Source organism: Nicotiana tabacum, chromosome 2 (assembly GCF_000715075.1).
Source record: "Nicotiana tabacum cultivar K326 chromosome 2, ASM71507v2, whole genome shotgun sequence".
Lineage (NCBI taxonomy): Eukaryota > Viridiplantae > Streptophyta > Magnoliopsida > Solanales > Solanaceae > Nicotiana > Nicotiana tabacum.
In genome coordinates, this window is record NC_134081.1 from 21,637,070 (window position 1) to 21,654,775 (window position 17,706).

At 35.1% G+C, this 17,706-nt stretch overlaps 2 protein-coding genes and 3 non-coding genes across 5 annotated transcripts; 2 read left to right on the forward strand and 3 right to left on the reverse strand.

The window, feature by feature from the left end:
• The first annotated feature begins 2,416 nt into the window (after nucleotides 1-2,416).
• LOC107796360 (uncharacterized) lies at nucleotides 2,417-5,365 on the forward strand. Its single transcript, XM_016619116.2, has 6 exons — nucleotides 2,417-2,665; nucleotides 3,471-3,555; nucleotides 4,306-4,478; nucleotides 4,705-4,765; nucleotides 4,845-4,907; nucleotides 5,116-5,365. The coding sequence occupies exons 1-5, from the start codon at nucleotides 2,549-2,551 to the stop codon at nucleotides 4,859-4,861; spliced, it is 453 nt and encodes a 150-aa protein (XP_016474602.1). The 5' UTR covers nucleotides 2,417-2,548; the 3' UTR covers nucleotides 4,862-4,907; nucleotides 5,116-5,365.
• A 1,657-nt stretch (nucleotides 5,366-7,022) lies between these two features.
• TRNAK-CUU (transfer RNA lysine (anticodon CUU)) lies at nucleotides 7,023-7,095 on the reverse strand. Its single transcript has one exon. It is a non-coding gene; the product is annotated as a tRNA-Lys (tRNA).
• An 824-nt stretch (nucleotides 7,096-7,919) lies between these two features.
• On the reverse strand, nucleotides 7,920-7,991 carry TRNAD-GUC (transfer RNA aspartic acid (anticodon GUC)). The gene has a single exon. It is a non-coding gene; the product is annotated as a tRNA-Asp (tRNA).
• A 1,109-nt stretch (nucleotides 7,992-9,100) lies between these two features.
• Nucleotides 9,101-9,172, forward strand: TRNAP-AGG (transfer RNA proline (anticodon AGG)). Its single transcript has one exon. It is a non-coding gene; the product is annotated as a tRNA-Pro (tRNA).
• Nucleotides 9,173-9,325: 153 nt separating this feature from the next.
• LOC107796358 (rop guanine nucleotide exchange factor 7) lies at nucleotides 9,326-13,112 on the reverse strand. Its single transcript, XM_016619115.2, has 7 exons — nucleotides 12,373-13,112; nucleotides 11,676-11,792; nucleotides 11,405-11,559; nucleotides 10,992-11,066; nucleotides 10,616-10,906; nucleotides 10,166-10,522; nucleotides 9,326-10,030 (listed from the first exon to the last, which is right to left on the reverse strand). The coding sequence occupies exons 1-7, from the start codon at nucleotides 12,947-12,949 to the stop codon at nucleotides 9,536-9,538; spliced, it is 2,067 nt and encodes a 688-aa protein (XP_016474601.2). The 5' UTR covers nucleotides 12,950-13,112; the 3' UTR covers nucleotides 9,326-9,535.
• Between the last annotated feature and the right edge of the window lie 4,594 nt (nucleotides 13,113-17,706).

Sequence of the window (17,706 nt, forward strand, 5' to 3'; positions counted from 1 at the left end):
TTCTTAATGAAATATACACTTGTCTAGGGCGTGTAATTCTCCTCCCAATAAATCTGATTGTAGTGTTTAAGGGTAAATTTATTCTACTTTAAAATAGTTTGGGGGTAATAGGACCCTCGGAAAAGAAAGGTGTATAGTAGGAACTTCGGTCATAGATTTGGAGGGGGGTTACTAATGCATTTTTCCAAAAAAGAAATTGTTATTTTTTTAGTTTGATTTAATTTTAACACCCGATAAAGTTTAGTTGGTTCTAAGCCAAAAATAACCCAAAAAACTGAACCAAACAGTATATAAATATCTATTTAAAACATATACTATATATATATATATATATATATATATATATATATATATATATATCATACATTTCATATGTAAATCTCATACAATTTTACGGTAAATCTTTTGTACTATTGGTTTACATTCTTTGCCTTTATAGTAATTTAGATATTACCTTTACTTTCTAGTTTGGTTTGTATCTTTATTTTGATAAGGCCAAGAATATATTTTATCTTAAAATTAATTTATTTTTAATTGAATCTTTAAATTATTCATCACTTTTTAATTCAATTCTTATCAAGATATCTTGGTAAATAATAATTTTTCTTGAAGAATAATTGGCTTGGTAGTATTATGCTAGAATATACTCTTATAGTAGGTGGAATGTGTTTCACAGTGTATGTTATATATTTTAGAAAAAACAGACAAAAAAATCAAAAAATCCAATAAAATCGACAAAAATCGAACGGATTAAAACTAATTCCGTTAGTTTGGTTTGATTCTCATATTTAAAAAATTGACTTAGTTGGTTTTAATTTTTTTTTTGGGGGAAAAATCTACCCAAATCGAAACACATGAATACCCCTAATCCATAACGATGGATGAGCAATTCTCTAACAACGTTTTTTGGTTTAGATGTTGGATTTTATACCACTTATAAATCTTTTACTTGAATTTTGTTACCTTATTATTTTCTTTATTAAGAGCTTTCTTTAAATTCAGTAGTTTTTGAAAGGTGAGTTGAGTCTCACAACCAGATGAAGGCGTGCCGCTTTTTCCAACAAAAACAAGGGAGTTGCAGACAACACAGATTCTTAAGATAATTCCATACTCCTACAAAAGTAAAAAGAATGATTCCTTACAAATCTTCAAAGAATCAAAATTAGAACGGAAATTGATCAAATATATTCTTGTACTATTGAGAATAGTTTAAATATATCTTTTGTTTCACTGTCAGTTCGATTATAACTCTATCGTTATATTTTGACATAAATATACCCTTATTTTAAACGAAGTATCACATAAAAACTCATAAATAAAAAGACCCGCCCCAATTTTAAATACCCGAATCCAATTAAAATCTACCCTAACTTTTTATCCTCCCGACCCAATTTAATGACTTATAACTCTTTTACTTTTGTTTTCTTTTTCTCTTACTTATCATCATCCTTTCTGTGGCATCTCCACCACCACCACCCACATCATCTTTAAAACGCTCAATTTCTATCAAAATCAATATAAAAACCAGTGGTTAAGAAACTAACCCTACATCATTCACCCAAATTCAAATCTATGGATAAAATAAATAGAATAAAATAATACAAATACTATAAAGACAATAAATTTTTTTTTTACATTTCCACCTCAAATTATCACTAATACTCCCTCCGTTTCAGTAAGATTATATTAGTTTGACTTCGCACAAACTTTAATAAAGAAGGAAAAACTTTTAAGATATGTGGTCTTAAATAAGTCATAACATTTGTGTAACTGTAAAACTTTTGAAACTTGTGATATGAAAGCTGTCATAACATTTGTGTAACTAAAAATGCTTCATATTAAAGAAATATTGAAAAATATCAATCTTTTGGAACAAACTAATAAGGAAATAGTGCCATTTGTTTTTAAAAAGAGGGAGTAATATTTTTAAAAGAGAGGAGGAATGGAAAAAACAATAAAAAGAAAAAGGAGGAGGAGAGAGGGGGTTGGTTATGAACTTATGATGGACTGGGGAATTCGTGGCGATAAAAGGTTGGAAGTACAATAGTTGGTCCCATTTGGCAGATCCATTGATCCACGTGGCGACAATCTGTTCGATTTTCCGACAGGTATGACTTATTTCAGAAAATAACGCCGTGTAACCGAAACTGAACAACCGAAAACTCGCAGAAAATAGAATACAAGAGAGAGAGAGAGACAAAAACATAATCGTCGGTCAAGAAAAAAATATGAACATACAAATTAAAGCCTTCAAACTTTTTTCACATAATAATACCAAATTCCTCTGTGTTCGATAGAGACAGTTTAAAAGGCAAAGGCAAATTTCTATGTTTTTCTTTTAAAATTTAACAGTTTCTTTTCGTCACCCCATCTTTTCACGTGTCTCTCTCTTTATTCTTTCCTTTTTTCTTCTGTTTTCTGTTTGTTTCTGAGGAGAAAAAGCTGTGGGCCTTTACGTTTTATCTGATCCTTCTTTTGACGGTGGTTTTCCTATATAAACTAAGGTAAATCTCGTTAAATATTTCAAGAAAGAGTTTGTAAGGGAAAAATGGAAGGAACAAAGCCAACGAGTTCTTCATTTACTTCTGATCTTTTTGGTTCTAAGGAGTCTTCTGCTTCTTCAACTTCTGGGATTTTTGGCTCTATTTTCCCACCTCCTTCTAAGGTATGATTTTTGGGTTTTCAATAAATTTTGCAATGAATTAAGGTGTTGTGTGTTGTGGGTGTTTATGCATTTTTTTTCTTCATTTTGCTCTGTTTTCCCCATCTCAATGACCAACAGTTGATTAATGTTTTAGTTCTAATGGGATCTCTTGTCTGTTTGTAACAAGGAAAAAATATCTCTTCTTGTACAAATTTATGTGATATTAAACAATATTAGTATCTTTCTGTATTTGGATAAAAGTTAAGTGTAAATTTATTATTTTACCTTTAATAAAATAATTTATATATAACCAAACATATATGTTAAGGCTTGTTTTTGACCACGATGCTTTGAAAGTTTGTTTTTCTTAAAATTTCGTGTTTAATCAAATATAACCACATAAGTTCATTAGCAAAATAGATTAGGTGAAAATTTGAAAAAAGGGATAAAAAAATTAAGAGTGGGGTTTGGGGATTGTAGCCCTGATTCCCAAGAAGAATTGTTGGATTTTTAGGTTAAAAGTTGACCTATTTCGTAAAGAGCTTACTCAATTTGAGAATTTTGAAGTCAGACAGAATCTTAGACAAGAATTGAATTGAAAAAGCAGAAGTTGCTATATTCTGTTGGTTTAGACTTTAGAGTTGGTGTACTTTTGTGATGCCTTTTGATATAGGTAATTCTAGTGAGTTAAGGATGCCAAACTTAAAGGAGGACGTTAGAATTTTGATGAGAATGTTCTTTTTTAGTATTCTTGATCTCATGTTGCTATATTCTCATATATATACCTCAATTCTTTTTCCTTTTCCTTTTCCTTTTCCTTTTTAAGGGTCCTGGATCGGTACATTCGGAGACGGTTCAACCGAAGCAAGATCCTGTGATTCAGGAACGAAATACTAAAGGTGGATATTCAGGTTAGTGATGCTTATAGCTTTGAGAAAAGGAATTAGTTTGGAATCAAAGTAATTGGTGAGATTATGGTGTAGCTGATCAGTCGTTACAACTTAGGTTTATTTTTCACTTTTGTTGAAGTATGTGAACATAATACAATTTCGTTTGTTTAATTATGTCTTCAACATGGCCCTGTACATATATATGATCCTTATTCTTTTTCATAGGCTAAGCACATGAAAAATCTTTTTAACGATGGGCGATAAGACTTGAATCAGGTCATCTGGCTTCTCCGATATGATGTTGAAGCATTTGACCATCTCATCAAGCTTCACTTCTTAGACAAAACATACTTTTATTTACTTAATTATGTCTTCAATAATCATAATATGAATTGGTTAAAGTATACTCCACAGAAGTATGAGCGGGATTTGTTATGATAATTTTGCTAACCACTAAAGGATTTTTCTCTTCAGGTGTAGGATAGATACACAAGAATGAGATCTTTCAAATGTCTCAGTTTGCTGGCTTGGTTTCTAACACTAGTTTTTTTCGAAAGCTTTCACTTTCCAATCCCAGCTAGGTTCTTGTATTAAACTATGTATTGTGTAAGAAAAAGGAGATCGATTCTTTCTCCTAATTGAATTTCAATGATATAAGCTTTCCATCACTTGTGTGAGTAATTCAATGATTTCCTCTGTATATCAAAATCTTTGCTCATTTGATGGGTTTTTATATTTGAGATTCAATTTTTTTCCACTTTCTTTTTGCAGGAAGTACTACTCCTAGCAATGAAGCTGCTAGCCAAACCGCACAAAATAAGCAGACAAATTCATTTTATCAGAATGAAAAAGTACAGCCATGCCATCTTAGCTCATCAATATACTATGGCGGGCAAGATGTCTATTCATTTCCTCAAAATAACCAGAATTCTAACTACACAACTGTGAGTACATAATCTCATGTATGCAAAGGAAATAATGCCTTAGTGTTTAGATTTATTGGCGCAATCCTTCTAAGTTACTAATGCTTATAATATTAACACTAAGGTTCATTTTTTAAACGATCTTTTGCTTCTAACAAGACGGTATACTTTAGAATAGCTAGTGTTTTGCTTCTAACAAGACGGTCATTGCTCATTCTGATGTTTCTATTTTTTCCTTTGAGTTCAGTTCAACAAAGATAATGGTGAAGATGATTCTAGCAGCGCGTCTAGAGGAAACTGGTGGCAAGGTATATAGCGGCTTTAATTGTTAAATTAGTATAATTTGATCTCATTCTCATCAATAAGACATGGTTTTTCATTTTGCAGGGTCTTTATATTATTGAGATCTCATTACCAATGACATGGATGTTACATATATATATACTCTAGGTATTTGAAGGACTTGGTTTTATTCATCTAATATTGATCAGTTCGAGGACCTTTGGTCTTTTACTCTTTTTCTTATCAATGCTACCGCAGATTGCAAGTTTCTTTTTTTTTTTTTTGGTTTCAATTTCTTATCTTTAATTATTTTCATTGAACTTATTGTGTTTTTTGGTTTCTTCTAATTTATCCTCTTTAATTTGTCTTTTGGCAGGAAGTTAAGGTTAATATAGAGAGAAGCAGTTATCTATAGTCCATATTAAAGATGGATGATTACTAGTAATTAGCTAAATATGACCCTTAATTAGTTGGTGGACCTACATATTATCATAATTATTATAATATAATATGTTATTGTAGTTAGGTGTTTTTCTCTTTACTTTCCTTGTAAAGGATTATAGACCTTATGTACTTACTTTATAATGTAAAAAAGTTCTGTTTAGGAACTAGCTTATACCATAAAATTCTGTGCTCTTAGTAATTACTATTAATTTTTTGGCTTCAATACATCTCAAATACGTAATGTTTTGTTTTGCAGAAAATATGATTTTATACTTTCTGAAGTTCTTAATATCCTCTCTAAAGGTGCTTTATGAGTTTATTAATGTATGGTGGTCAAATTCAAAAAGATTGCGACTTCACAAGAACTATCTTGTGGTTCGTCGAATTGGTTTTACGTCCATTCATATAACCGTCGAATCAAATCCAATGAATGTGCCCATGAGAACAATATTATTTTCGTCCAAAAATTTGTCCAAGAACTGTTTACTTAGAAAATCGTATGTGATTCTCAATAGAAGCGGTGGGAACAATATTATCTTCATAATAAGTTCAAGAATTTATTTAAGAACTGTTTACTTAGAAAACCGTATGTGATTCTTAATAGAAGCAGTGAGAACAATATTATCTTCGTAACAAGTTCACGAATTTGTCTAAGAACTGTTTACTTAGAAAATCGTATGTGATTCTCGATAGAAGTAAATTTAGAATTTAAAATTAAGATTATGTCAAACCCATAATTTCTTTGCTAGCTCCGTCCTTGATCCTCGAACTTATGAGATTAAGTTACTGTTTCTGTCGAACCCATTCTTTCTTTGCTAGCTCCACCCTTGATTCTCGAACTTACGAGATTAAGTTACTGTTTTTGTCCAACCCATACTTTCTTTGCTAGCTCCGGCCTGGTTTCAAACTTATGAGATGAAGCCACGTTCAACTAAGGGCCACAACTGTCTTTTTCAGTTCTCTGGTGGTTAAAGTGTCAGTTCTGATAAGGTGAAAAGACTTGGTCAGAACATTTGGATGTTACTGTTGTACTTCTTCTATGGGTATTATTCAAGATGAACCTTATCTATAGATATTTTTGATTCTTGGAACTTCTTTTTCATACCATTTCGGTTACTTTGTTATCTTTAATTGTCACATGAAAGGGTTGTTTGGTTCTTTCTTAGTTTCATTCATTGTCCAATCAGAAACCAAACATCATTATCTGTTCCCATTCAGAAACTTAAAACTATTTGTGACATGCAAATGTCTTGGTGACAAATACAAATGTTACTGTTGGTATCTCATGCTTTCAATTTCTTATCTATTGTTTGTCCACCGACTAACCGTCTAAAACAGACTTATCCTTTATGGATAACTTTAACTGAATTGTTCCATCCCCACTAAATATCTGTATATGTGGCAGAAGGAGATTTACAGTTTCTGTTGGTCAAAGACTAGAGAGCTCTCTGGTTGTTTTTTTCGACACCCTCCATAATTAACACAGTAAGCAACAATAAATATTTTAACTATATAATATTGCCCCTAATAGAAAAATGGATGTTTTGAAACTTATCCGTGACCGCTTCCAATAGAAAAATGGATGTTTTGAAGCCTATTCTACAGCAAACATTAGTGACTATTTTCACGACTCGAACCAACTTTACTGTTGTTTCAAGGTTTTCCTTCAAAACAAGAAATTACGGCAAGCATTAATAACTGCTTTCACGACTCGAACCAACTTTACTGTTGTTTCAAGGTTTTCCTTCAAAACAAGAAATTACGGCAAGCATTAATAACTGCTTTCACGACTCGAATCAACTTTACTGTTGTTCTAAGGTTTCCCTTCAAAACAAGAAAGGCCCACCGTGGGGCTCAAACCCACGACCACAAGGTTAAGAGTCTTGCGCTCTACCAACTGAGCTAGACGGGCTTCTTGAAACAGAAGCCTTAGATTCTTCTGCTGGATCTGCACAAGGAAGGAGTTTTATCGCCTCATTATCTGGAGATGAACTCCAACAAGGCCCTGCTATCTGCACACCTCCAAATCCTAATGGTGCTTTTAATCATTTTTTGTAGAATTATTTTTTTAATTAACCAAGAGATCAGCTGGTGCATGTTCTAGACTCGATAGAAAATAGGCTTATCCCTCTATTTTTCTTTACTTAAATGTCAGACATTTGTCCGTATCAGGATTCGAACTTGTGACACGCACCTAATCCACACATCACACCATATGCTCTTAACAATCGATCAAGCCCAAGGGCCTTATTTTTTTAGCATTTACATAATTGCTCAGTCGAATCCTATCTTCTCTTAATTCCAACAAAGGTTACAATAGATACCCCTTCTGATCATGATTAGTTTCGCTCTTCAATTCTTAATTAGTTGGGATTGATGTACAAATTCTGAATATTCATTTCGCTCCTTTTATACTTGTTTCATTCAGTTTTCAATATAATAATTTGCTCCAATGACAAACTAGGTATTCTAAAACTAGGAATTTTCCACATTTCTATTCGTCTAACGAAACTGAAATTAGTTACTAGATGGAAATCCAAAGTCAAAAGTTCCAGTGCATTAAGATTGACTTTAGAAATTGTCCTTTCAACCAGAATAGAGAAAGAAGAGGAGAAAAGGAAGAAGGAAAATATAAAGATTGACTTGAAGAGAAGGCACATATTCTTTGTATATAGTGAGGAAAAAGTTTCCTAGTTGATAAACATCAACCAATCGTGTAACAAAAAGAAAAAGAAACGCCGTTGCCGGGGATCGAACCCGGGTCACCCGCGTGACAGGCGGGAATACTTACCACTATACTACAACGACTTGTTGTTGCAATCGGTCAGTGCATTTATATAAATCATTTTGGTTGCTGATACATCTGCATTGTCCAACTCAGTTCGAACGTAAAATCACACTCGAGCACCTTAACGACGATGATGGTGATTTAAGTATTTAATTATTTTTTTATAAATTATATGAGATGGTATAGTGAATATTTTCAGTGTTAAATTATCTTTAATTGTGAGAAAAGTAATTTCGACCAAACATTAGAAAATAACTCTAAAGATGATTTTCCAAACACTTTATATGCAAAATGTTTGCCTTCATATCTATCTTTAAGCATAAAATGACCTCCCGTTTGAAATAAACATGAAAAAGCTTTATCCTTATGTTTTATAAATTTCAAAACAGAAGCTTATCATTGCACTTGCCCATTTTGAATGCTGAATATTTCGATTTTAAAACTTTATTAGACCATTTCCTAGCATATTTTGTGAATTACTATTGGAATATTAATTCCTATGGTTAATATTTTTCCCTTTTCTGGGCGTTCCTACCGGTATGAGGCTAGTCTGATAGGGTTTGTCTTGGACTGCTAGTGGTTAATGTTGTGTTCACACTATTTTCCCTTTTTCATTGTGTCGGGCCTTATTTACTGATTATTGTTGTTGTTTTTCATCTATTTTCTGGTTTGTCTGATTCTGTCATTATTTCTATGGTTTTTTTTATGGTACTGATATATTGTCTCTTTTCGTCTTCTTGAGTCGGGAGTCTATCAGATACAACCTCTCTACTCTATCGGATTAGGGGTAAGGTCTGCGTATACATTACCCTCCCCAGACCCCACTTGTGAGACTTTAATGGGTTGTTGTTGTTTCTGGGCATTCCTATTATTTGCTCATTCAATTTTCAGAATTAGCTTAGAGCAAAGGAATGCAATTGCGCTTTTGAACCCTCTGGGTGAGAAAACAATCTCATTTCCTAATTCCTGTCACACGCAAGAGCCAAGAGGGATGCTTTTATTATAAGAAAGTATTATATAAAGAAAATTAGTAAAATTAAATATTTAATTTGATAGAAACAAAAATTATAATATACTAGTAAAAAAGTGCACAGCTGTTAGATATGATAGATCCGCACAGCACCAGCGTGGGCATTTGGTCTAGTGGTATGATTCTCGCTTAGGGTGCGAGAGGTCCCGAGTTCAATTCTCGGAATGCCCCATCTTTTTGTTATTGTTTTCTTCAAAGCAAACTATTATTTGAATCTTGCATTAAAACCAGCATATTTTTATTAATCTTTAGTAGCTTTAATGGGACAAAAATACATTTAGGTAGCACTGGCTGATAAATATACATGGTAACGATGACAAATTGTCGATCAATATAGCTTTTTTGCATTTTAATTTATTCATTGCCATCAGATTAGGCTTGTAAGAAAATGATAAAACTGCACAACAGAGAAATGTTGCAAGGATAGAAAAGATCAGCTTATACCATCAACACATATACAACCTATATCACACGACTCCTTCTTTATCATCAGTGATAACATGCCTGAAAAGAGCAATTTTTAGTGTTGATTTATTACTGTTCTCCAGGTGAGTCATGTGTCAATGGGCTGACAATTTCTCTTGAACATTCAGAGGAGCCTACTGATGCTGTCGCTGAAACTTCTTGAGCTGTGCTCGAAAATGAATCTGATCTCTTAAGTTCATTGCTGTAGCTGTAGTCCTTCCCTTTAGAATCACTAACACTCCAATAATCAGTCAACATCTTTTTCACACCAAAACCAAACTGAGAAAACTGTGATCTATCTCCCTTTGCTGGACTAATATGTTGAGAAGGCGAGAAGATTGGTGTGGAGAAAGGAGCTTTAATCTGACTACCCGAGACATGTCGCGAGAGTGGAGTTCCAATGCTTTTATGCGCAATGATGCCTACTTTGGAGATTGGAATAAATTGATCTGAGTGCTTAGTCAAATCATCCACGTAAATAAGGTCATCGATACGAGCCACAATATTGAATGCCAGGCACTCAAGAACTCTTGAGTAGCTCTCCAATATTGATTTGCCAACATCCTGAGAACATCATTCAACAACAACTATCAAACATGGAGTAGCTAAACAAGACAATAATGGTAGTGCTGATGTCTCCTACTATCATTGGCAAAATGACATAAAAAAAATAAAGGGTGATTTGATTTCAAGTGAAACCTTGTTATATTGGATCTTGCTCATGTCTAAGGTGGTCTGAGGAAGACCAGGAAACCGTTGTTTTAAGCAAAGCAATAGGCTTTCAGCTCTATCGGCAAGCAGCTCCCTCTTATCAACATCACTCACTAAATCTTTAACCATATCCCACGAGGACTTTGAATTGGATCGGAGCATAATATTTGAGGATTTTGGGTGAGTTCTTCTGCGCCACACGTAAACTGAGGCCTCCACTCTGTTTGCTATTTCTAATGCTTGATGCTCAGAAGATAAATCAAGGCAGTCAAGCAAACATTCAGGTGAAAACTGATCTGAGGTGATATATCGGTGAATAAGATCACCTAAGCTAGCTTTTCCATTCTGTAGGTGGATAAAATACAACGCTAAATCAGCAACGATATGGTGGTTTTCATTACGTATATGTAAGAGTCATTATCTGCAAGAAAATTGTACCTTAGGAAGATTTTCAAGATATGATTCAGGAACCTCCATTTCAGCTAAGGTGTTGCTGTTAATAGCCATTGCAGCTTTCAAGATTTGGTTTGTCCAGTCGCGTTTGTGCTGCAACTGCTTTTTTGCATTTTCGCTGAGACCATCGATGGGGACTCTAGGAACAGGAAGCCACCATTTCTCCTCTTGACGAGGGAGAGGATTTCGAAAAGAGGACGATCCATCAGCGTCTTCCCCTAAGATCCCCTGGTCAACATACCAGAATTCATTGTTTCTGAAACTGTCTAAAATCTCCTGTGAAAGATGCAAGAGAGTTTAGAATACATCATTCAACAGCAAAAGGCTGAAATCTCAAGGAAAAGGAATGTGTGTATCTTACAAGTAACATATTGTCTAGTTTTCGGAGTGCTGGAAGGTTGACATAAAGGTCCAACCGCGGCCTAGAAGTCATAACCTATAACAAAACATAGGAAGAACAAATGAACACAAACTTAAAAGTTTGTCACTCCTACCTAAATATACATAGCCATTCTCAAGAAACAAGTCAAGTTTAAATCACATTTACTAGCAACAAGTCAAGTTTAAGTCCAAGTTTCAAATATTTGGTAACCATGTAAGACAGAGTAAAATTTGTCTATCGGAAATAGTCTCTCTAGCCAGGGTAGGGGTAAGGTCTGCGTACACACACCTGATGATTGTTGTTGTTGTTATTGTTGTGAGACAGAGTAAATCTTGCAATTTACATCATTTATTTTGAGGAGCAGACGTATAAGTCCAAGTAAATATATTTACCTCAAGCTTAGTGCCATCTGGAAATGTCTGCCAAGAGGGTGTCAATTCTACAATGTAATTACTAACACAAAGAAGCCATTCCATTTCTCTTCTCCACATTAAGCTCTTCTCTGTAGGTAAAGGTTCTAATCTCCAAATTTGCCCAAAAAGTGTAGCTAAGGGCAAGAAAGAAGAATAGGAGACACAAAGCGCAGCTTTTCAATTAGTAAAACAAAAACACCAAAACAAACCAACTCATATTAATTGAAACTAAAATAACAAGGAAACGTACCACATAGATTAGTTATAGCATTTGAAATTACAAGTGCCGTGCAAACCCCATTTCCACAACCAGACATGTCTTCACCCAACAGCAGCTTTGAAAATCTTTCCTTCATCATCTCAACCTCTACAGAAACCCCAAAAAAATTCAACCAAAAATCCAATTTCCCAATTTCTTGAATTTAAGAGATTTTGTCCATAGATTTTATTTGAAAAAAAAAAAATTTCAAATAATTTGAGATTATTTTGAACTTGAAATATGGAATTTGAAGTTTGAAAAACAGGTTATAGGAGTTCAAGTCTTCATTCCCGAAACTTAGCTCCGGTTTGGCCATAGGTTTTGGCTTCTTTTGTTTTCAAAAAAAAATTGAAAACATTTGTTCATAGAATATGATTAATTTTTGAAAAACTAAACCGGTTTTTGGGTGAAATTTTTTCTTTCTCTCACAAAACTTCAATTATTTTTTAAATAAAATGCATGTCCAAATACAACTTTTTAACTTCCAAAAATTATTTTTCAACACAATTTCAAAAACTCTTTTTACAAATTTCAACCAAATCTATGTCCAAACGGTAGCTCCAACTGTGTTTTCATGTCTAAACAACAACTTCCAAATACCTTTTTTAAAGGTAACTTCAAATACTACTTTTTTCCGGATATCAACCAATTCATATCCAAACGCCTAAGAATATGTACAGTAACATACCTGATAAACAAGACCCTTGTTTTGCTAACTTCCTATTATCCACTTGTGGTTTCTCTACTTCTTCAGACTCACCAGAATTGCCACAATGCTGCACCTCATTCTTCTTAATATGCCAAACAATTGAAGGTGGTGAACAAGAATCTTCAGAGCTACTATGTTCATCATTCACAGTTCCCTCAGAAATCAAAAATTCAGAACTTAAACTGCTCTCTCCTCCTTCCTCTTCATACACAAAAGACTCAACTTTACTGTCATTCACCTCAAAACCATCAAAATTCCCTTCTGTTCCATCTTTCTTGTCAGCCAAAACCTCCATTTTATCATCAACAAGAAAACCAGGAGAAGCGCAATAAACTGAGTTGTTTGTCACTACTACAACCTCATCAAATTCAAACCTTTTACTGCCAAAACCTTTTGACACTTTTGCTTTTTGATACAGATTCTTGAAAGATTTACAAACTTGAAATTTGAATACTGATAAAGGGCCAGGGGTATGATTCTTGGATTTTGTACAAGTGTTTATAGGAATAAAATGCTTGAGCTGTGGCTGAAATTGCAGAGAAACCTCTTTTTCCATAAGGTTTCAACTTTAAACATGTCTGCTAACTGGAGAAGTTTTAGAATTGAAAAAGAATACAAAAAACAAGAATAAAGAAACTTCCTTTAAGATAAAAGAAGCAATGACAATAATATGAGTAATGAAGCAGAACAAGAAAGCAGTAAGTGTGAGGTTTTTGGTTGGGCTTAGATTATAGGGAGTATGTACTTAAATGAGGAGCCTCTACAATTTACTGTATGTCACTGTCACTCGTGTTGTTTTGTTGAGTTTGCTTAAACAAGAGCTCTTAAATAATTATTGCTTATAACTACATTTTTGTAATAGTATAAGACTTCAATATTCAAGCTCCTTTCTTAGACATTATTAAAGTGATTTGTTGGTGTAGATTACTTGGTCGTGGGAGTCGTGTAATTGACGGATCAACCCATAAAGTCTTTTATATATGTTTTTTATTTTTATTTTTGTGGCTTAGACATGATATAATATGACGTTAGAAAATATTTTTCCATAACAATATTTTTACCAAGCTATATTACTAATTCTTTATGATTAAGCGAAATTGCATATAAATTCAACATTATTAAATGATAAGTGATAAAATTATAAGTAGAAGACACAAGTCATGTGTGCATCTCAAACCAAAACAAAAAGGAAAAAAAAGGTCATGTGTACATCAGTTTCTTCACTTTGATGTAAATACCAAATGTGTTTAAAGTTTTCCTATTTTTTAAATTTCAGTTAGAGAAAAATAATATAATGGTGAAATTATTGAAAGAAAAACCAAAAAAAAAAAAAAAAAAAAAACCGATAATCTCACTCCCCTCGATTGTTGTCGACCCAACGAGCTAATTAACAAGATTAAAGTTGATTTTTGTCATTATTATCTTGTTTGGTTAATAAGATTTAAAACTTGATCTAAACTTAGCTTACACTGAATGTCAATTCATAGAGGAAAACCCAAGACAAAAATATTAAAACCGAAAAAAGGTCTACTAATAATGCCCTTTTTCTTTTTCCTTTAATTTTGTTCCCTTTGTTATAATTCTCTAAAGAAGATTTTGTTGTCGTCTTCGGCATTATAACAAGGGAAACTACGTATAGCACAGGTCACAGCGACAGATTATAATTTAGAATCCATGTACCTCTATTTTGTTTGTTTCCGCAAAAACTTTGAACTTGAAAGCTTTTACCATTTTGCAATACAAAATAACAATTAAAGCATAAGAGGATCTAGAATTCGAAGTTATGGCTTGTTAAATCGATCTCAAGTTAATATATTATAAATATTTAGTAAAATTTTAATATATATTTATATAAAAAAATTACTGAATTTACGTGAATCCCTAACTTACTTGGTAGATCCGTCACTCACTTGGAGCTATATTTGTTTGATCCAAAACTTAGATCCGGGTTCAACCAATTAAATTTAAATAAAGTATAGAGTCAATTTTAGCTAGTATTAATATCTAAAACATAAGATAACTGATTTTGTAATAAAATAATATGTATGTGTTAGGTCACATAGCAATAAATATAAACAATGTCAATAGTATTTAACAACTCAAAAGGAGTGAGGTAGCATTAACTAACAATAAATAGCAATGAATGGTATTTTAGTAAATAAGAACATATGAGTCACCCGAAAAGAGGTGAGATCTGTGGATATTCCTTCTCACAATGATAAATGATTGATGAGTCTTTGAACATTCAGGTTGTTCTTGGATCAAGTGGAAAAGTTGGACAAGGATCTTAGTGAAAAGATATTTTTCGTATGTTTGCAATAGGGTAAGATTCTCTCAATTAAGTCAATATTTTCTCTTATAAATGAATATCTTATGTCCCCTATTATTGTGTCTCTTTCTATTTATAGGGAACATATTCCTAAAAATCCTAATAGTACAAGTGCAGAGAATATCCACTAGAATATTCTTTTTAGTGTCCTATCTTAAAACTAGCAGTTATAACTCTGTCTACGATGCTCGACCTTGATCTACGATGACTTCACGACCTTGATCTTCGCTGACTCTTCGACCACACCCTTCATCGCTTCAAGGCCACTTCGATCTGGGCAGATCTTTGTACAAATCTTACTGATAACACGTGGTGGCCGATGAAGTCTATCAGGATATATGCTGACGTGGCTTGCCTATATCAAAGATATTTTTTAGCCCAGATAGTTAGTCCTTTCGCTTGTCGAGGTCTTCCTCGCGGGCGCGTTCGATGAGTGGACAATGCCGTTTGTGGTCAAGCTTATCGGGCTGGCTATACAGGTCATGATCGACTTAACGATCATGCAACGTGGCTCTCTATAAGCCACCTATTTGGAATTCTTCGAATTTCTCGATAAATTTGTTGGAGTCATCTGGTCCAAGAGAAAGAGTGATGTCATTATGTCATACGTCATGATGACGCCTTTTTCCGATGCATTACGTCGATTCTCGTGTGACCCTTGATTGGTTCTGTCGTTTCAATCTCCATGCTAATCATGACACACCATTTTGATTATGGTGCCCCAAACTTTATAAATAGGGGGTGGCTCGTTGAATTTGAAACTTTTCCCACATTCCTTCTTCTTTATAAGCAGAAATTCTCCTTCTCCTTCGTAGAACCTTTTCGTTTCTCTGTTGCTTTCTCTGCTTCTTTACCTCCTTCCACAACAATGTCGGACCTACCATCAGATATCCACATGGAATATCATTCTAATGTCATTTTTCCTTATCACAGGGAAGACGATGGAGTTGCTGTTGAGGAGGAAACCCTTCCTACTGTAGAGGAGATCGTGCCTCAATACCCCGACACTAAACCTGATTTCCACAAGGCGCCAGAAGTGGTGACGAAGAGGTTCCAATCTACGATGACGGTTGAGCATTTAGCCAAATTTAAGGCTAGGCTAGGCTCGGCCTCCCCGGTCACATGGACTTGGTTCCTGCGGGTGACGACGAAGTGCGGGTTCATCGTCCTGGATTCTGTGCCCTTTATGCATATCTATTCATTATCGGTTATTCGTTCCCTCTACCACTGTTGATAGAAGACTTGTGTTGCTACTACAACATATGCCCAGTGCAATTTGCCCCTTCTGTTTTTAAGGTGGTCAAGATGCTGACAAAATTTGCCAAATTGGCCGACGTCGAGATAACGGTATGCCACCTGATCCATCTCTTCGCCCCACATTTCTATCGTGGGACGTTGCTCAATCTTCGTCACAACGGGGGGAAGTGTTTGGTGGTGAGGTGGATGAGAAGGCTAGTCAGCACTTCTGGCTTGACTATTTCTTCGTCAGAACTGAGGCCATAGTGTCAGTTGTTGTCGGCTTCCCTGAGGCTTGGAACCCCACTCGTAAGTGCTCGTGTTTATTTATTTATTTATTTTAGCATTTTTCTTGTTGTGGGTTCGTTAATCAACTTTTCCTTCTGAAGCTACTGTTCGACCTCTCCAGATGGTGAACCACATTGCCGATTGTGTCAGACAGATCCTTCCTCATATGGCGAGGATACGTGACTGGTCGAGTTTCTCTCAGATATTAAGCCATCTCTTCCCTCGACAGGTAACCTCTTCCCTACCATCGACATAGTGGTTCTTTCATCTATGTCTGTTCCATTTGCTGATTTCTTCCTTTCCAATTTTTTTCTAGGTTTGGTCAGAGGGTCTACGAGGAGGTCGAGGGCCTCTGTGCCCTCATTCCAGAAGAGGAGGGCCATTACGCCTTCAGTCTCTGCCTCATTCACTGCCGCTCCTACCTTCATCCCAATTTCGACAGTTGCCTCTTCTTCCTCCATTTCTGTTCCGGTCGTTACGACTTTTGCCCCTCCTCTATTTTCACTTATTGACGAGGATGATGAACCACCTAGCGACATGGATATTCAGCCTCAAAAAATGAGGTGTGTGGACATGGGTGATAGAGTCCCTCTGGCCATTGATGCTGCGGAAAGGGAATTCACGTTACATGAGACAACGATGATTTTTGTGAATGATGATGTTGAACCGAGTCTTGAGGCTATGAGGCCGGTGAAAGATGATATAGGTATGTCTCTACATTCCAAGGGGATGTAAATCGATGAGGCGACTGCTGACGGCCATGAAATTTCACGGCAGGAGGAGGCTTCAACATCTTGAACGACCGTGGACGCTTCTTTGCCTACTGACGATAGGGGAAAAAGTGTTGATGAAGAGGGCGATGAGTCAGGTTTCAATGTCGACATGGACGACCTGAGAATGATCGACGAGGGGCTTACCCAACTCGAGGTGTGGTTATAGGGGAATTCGAGGACTATCACGATCCCGATGGATCGTGACTTGTTGGTGAACACTGAGGAGACAGTCCCTACCCTTGGCCCTCTCTGTTCCAATGTCGAGGGTAAGACCCTTAAGGAGATAAATGGCAGCGCCCTATCGAAGAGCATTGCCGCCCTCGCTCTCAGGGTAAGTATTTGTCATATGAACCTTTCCTAACTTTTTAGAGCATTCTAAGTTCTAACTTTTTTCTTTTGGTTTGTAGATGCTAATTCTGGAAATTCAGAGCACTCGGAGGGGGAAAAGGTATAAAGAGATATTTATGAAGTTGAAAAGTAAATACACTGAGTACTGCTGCATGTATCAGGATCTCTGAAGTGGGCTTCGCGAGGGCGGTGATGTGCAGGACTTGAGGGAATATTTGAAGAAGAGGGATGAGGAGCTGGTGAAGGTCATCGAGAAGTGCAGCTTCCTTGAAGGGACGTTGAGAAGTAGGGAGGAAGAGCTTGAGGTTAGCAGGGGCGTAGAGGCCCAATGCAGTGATC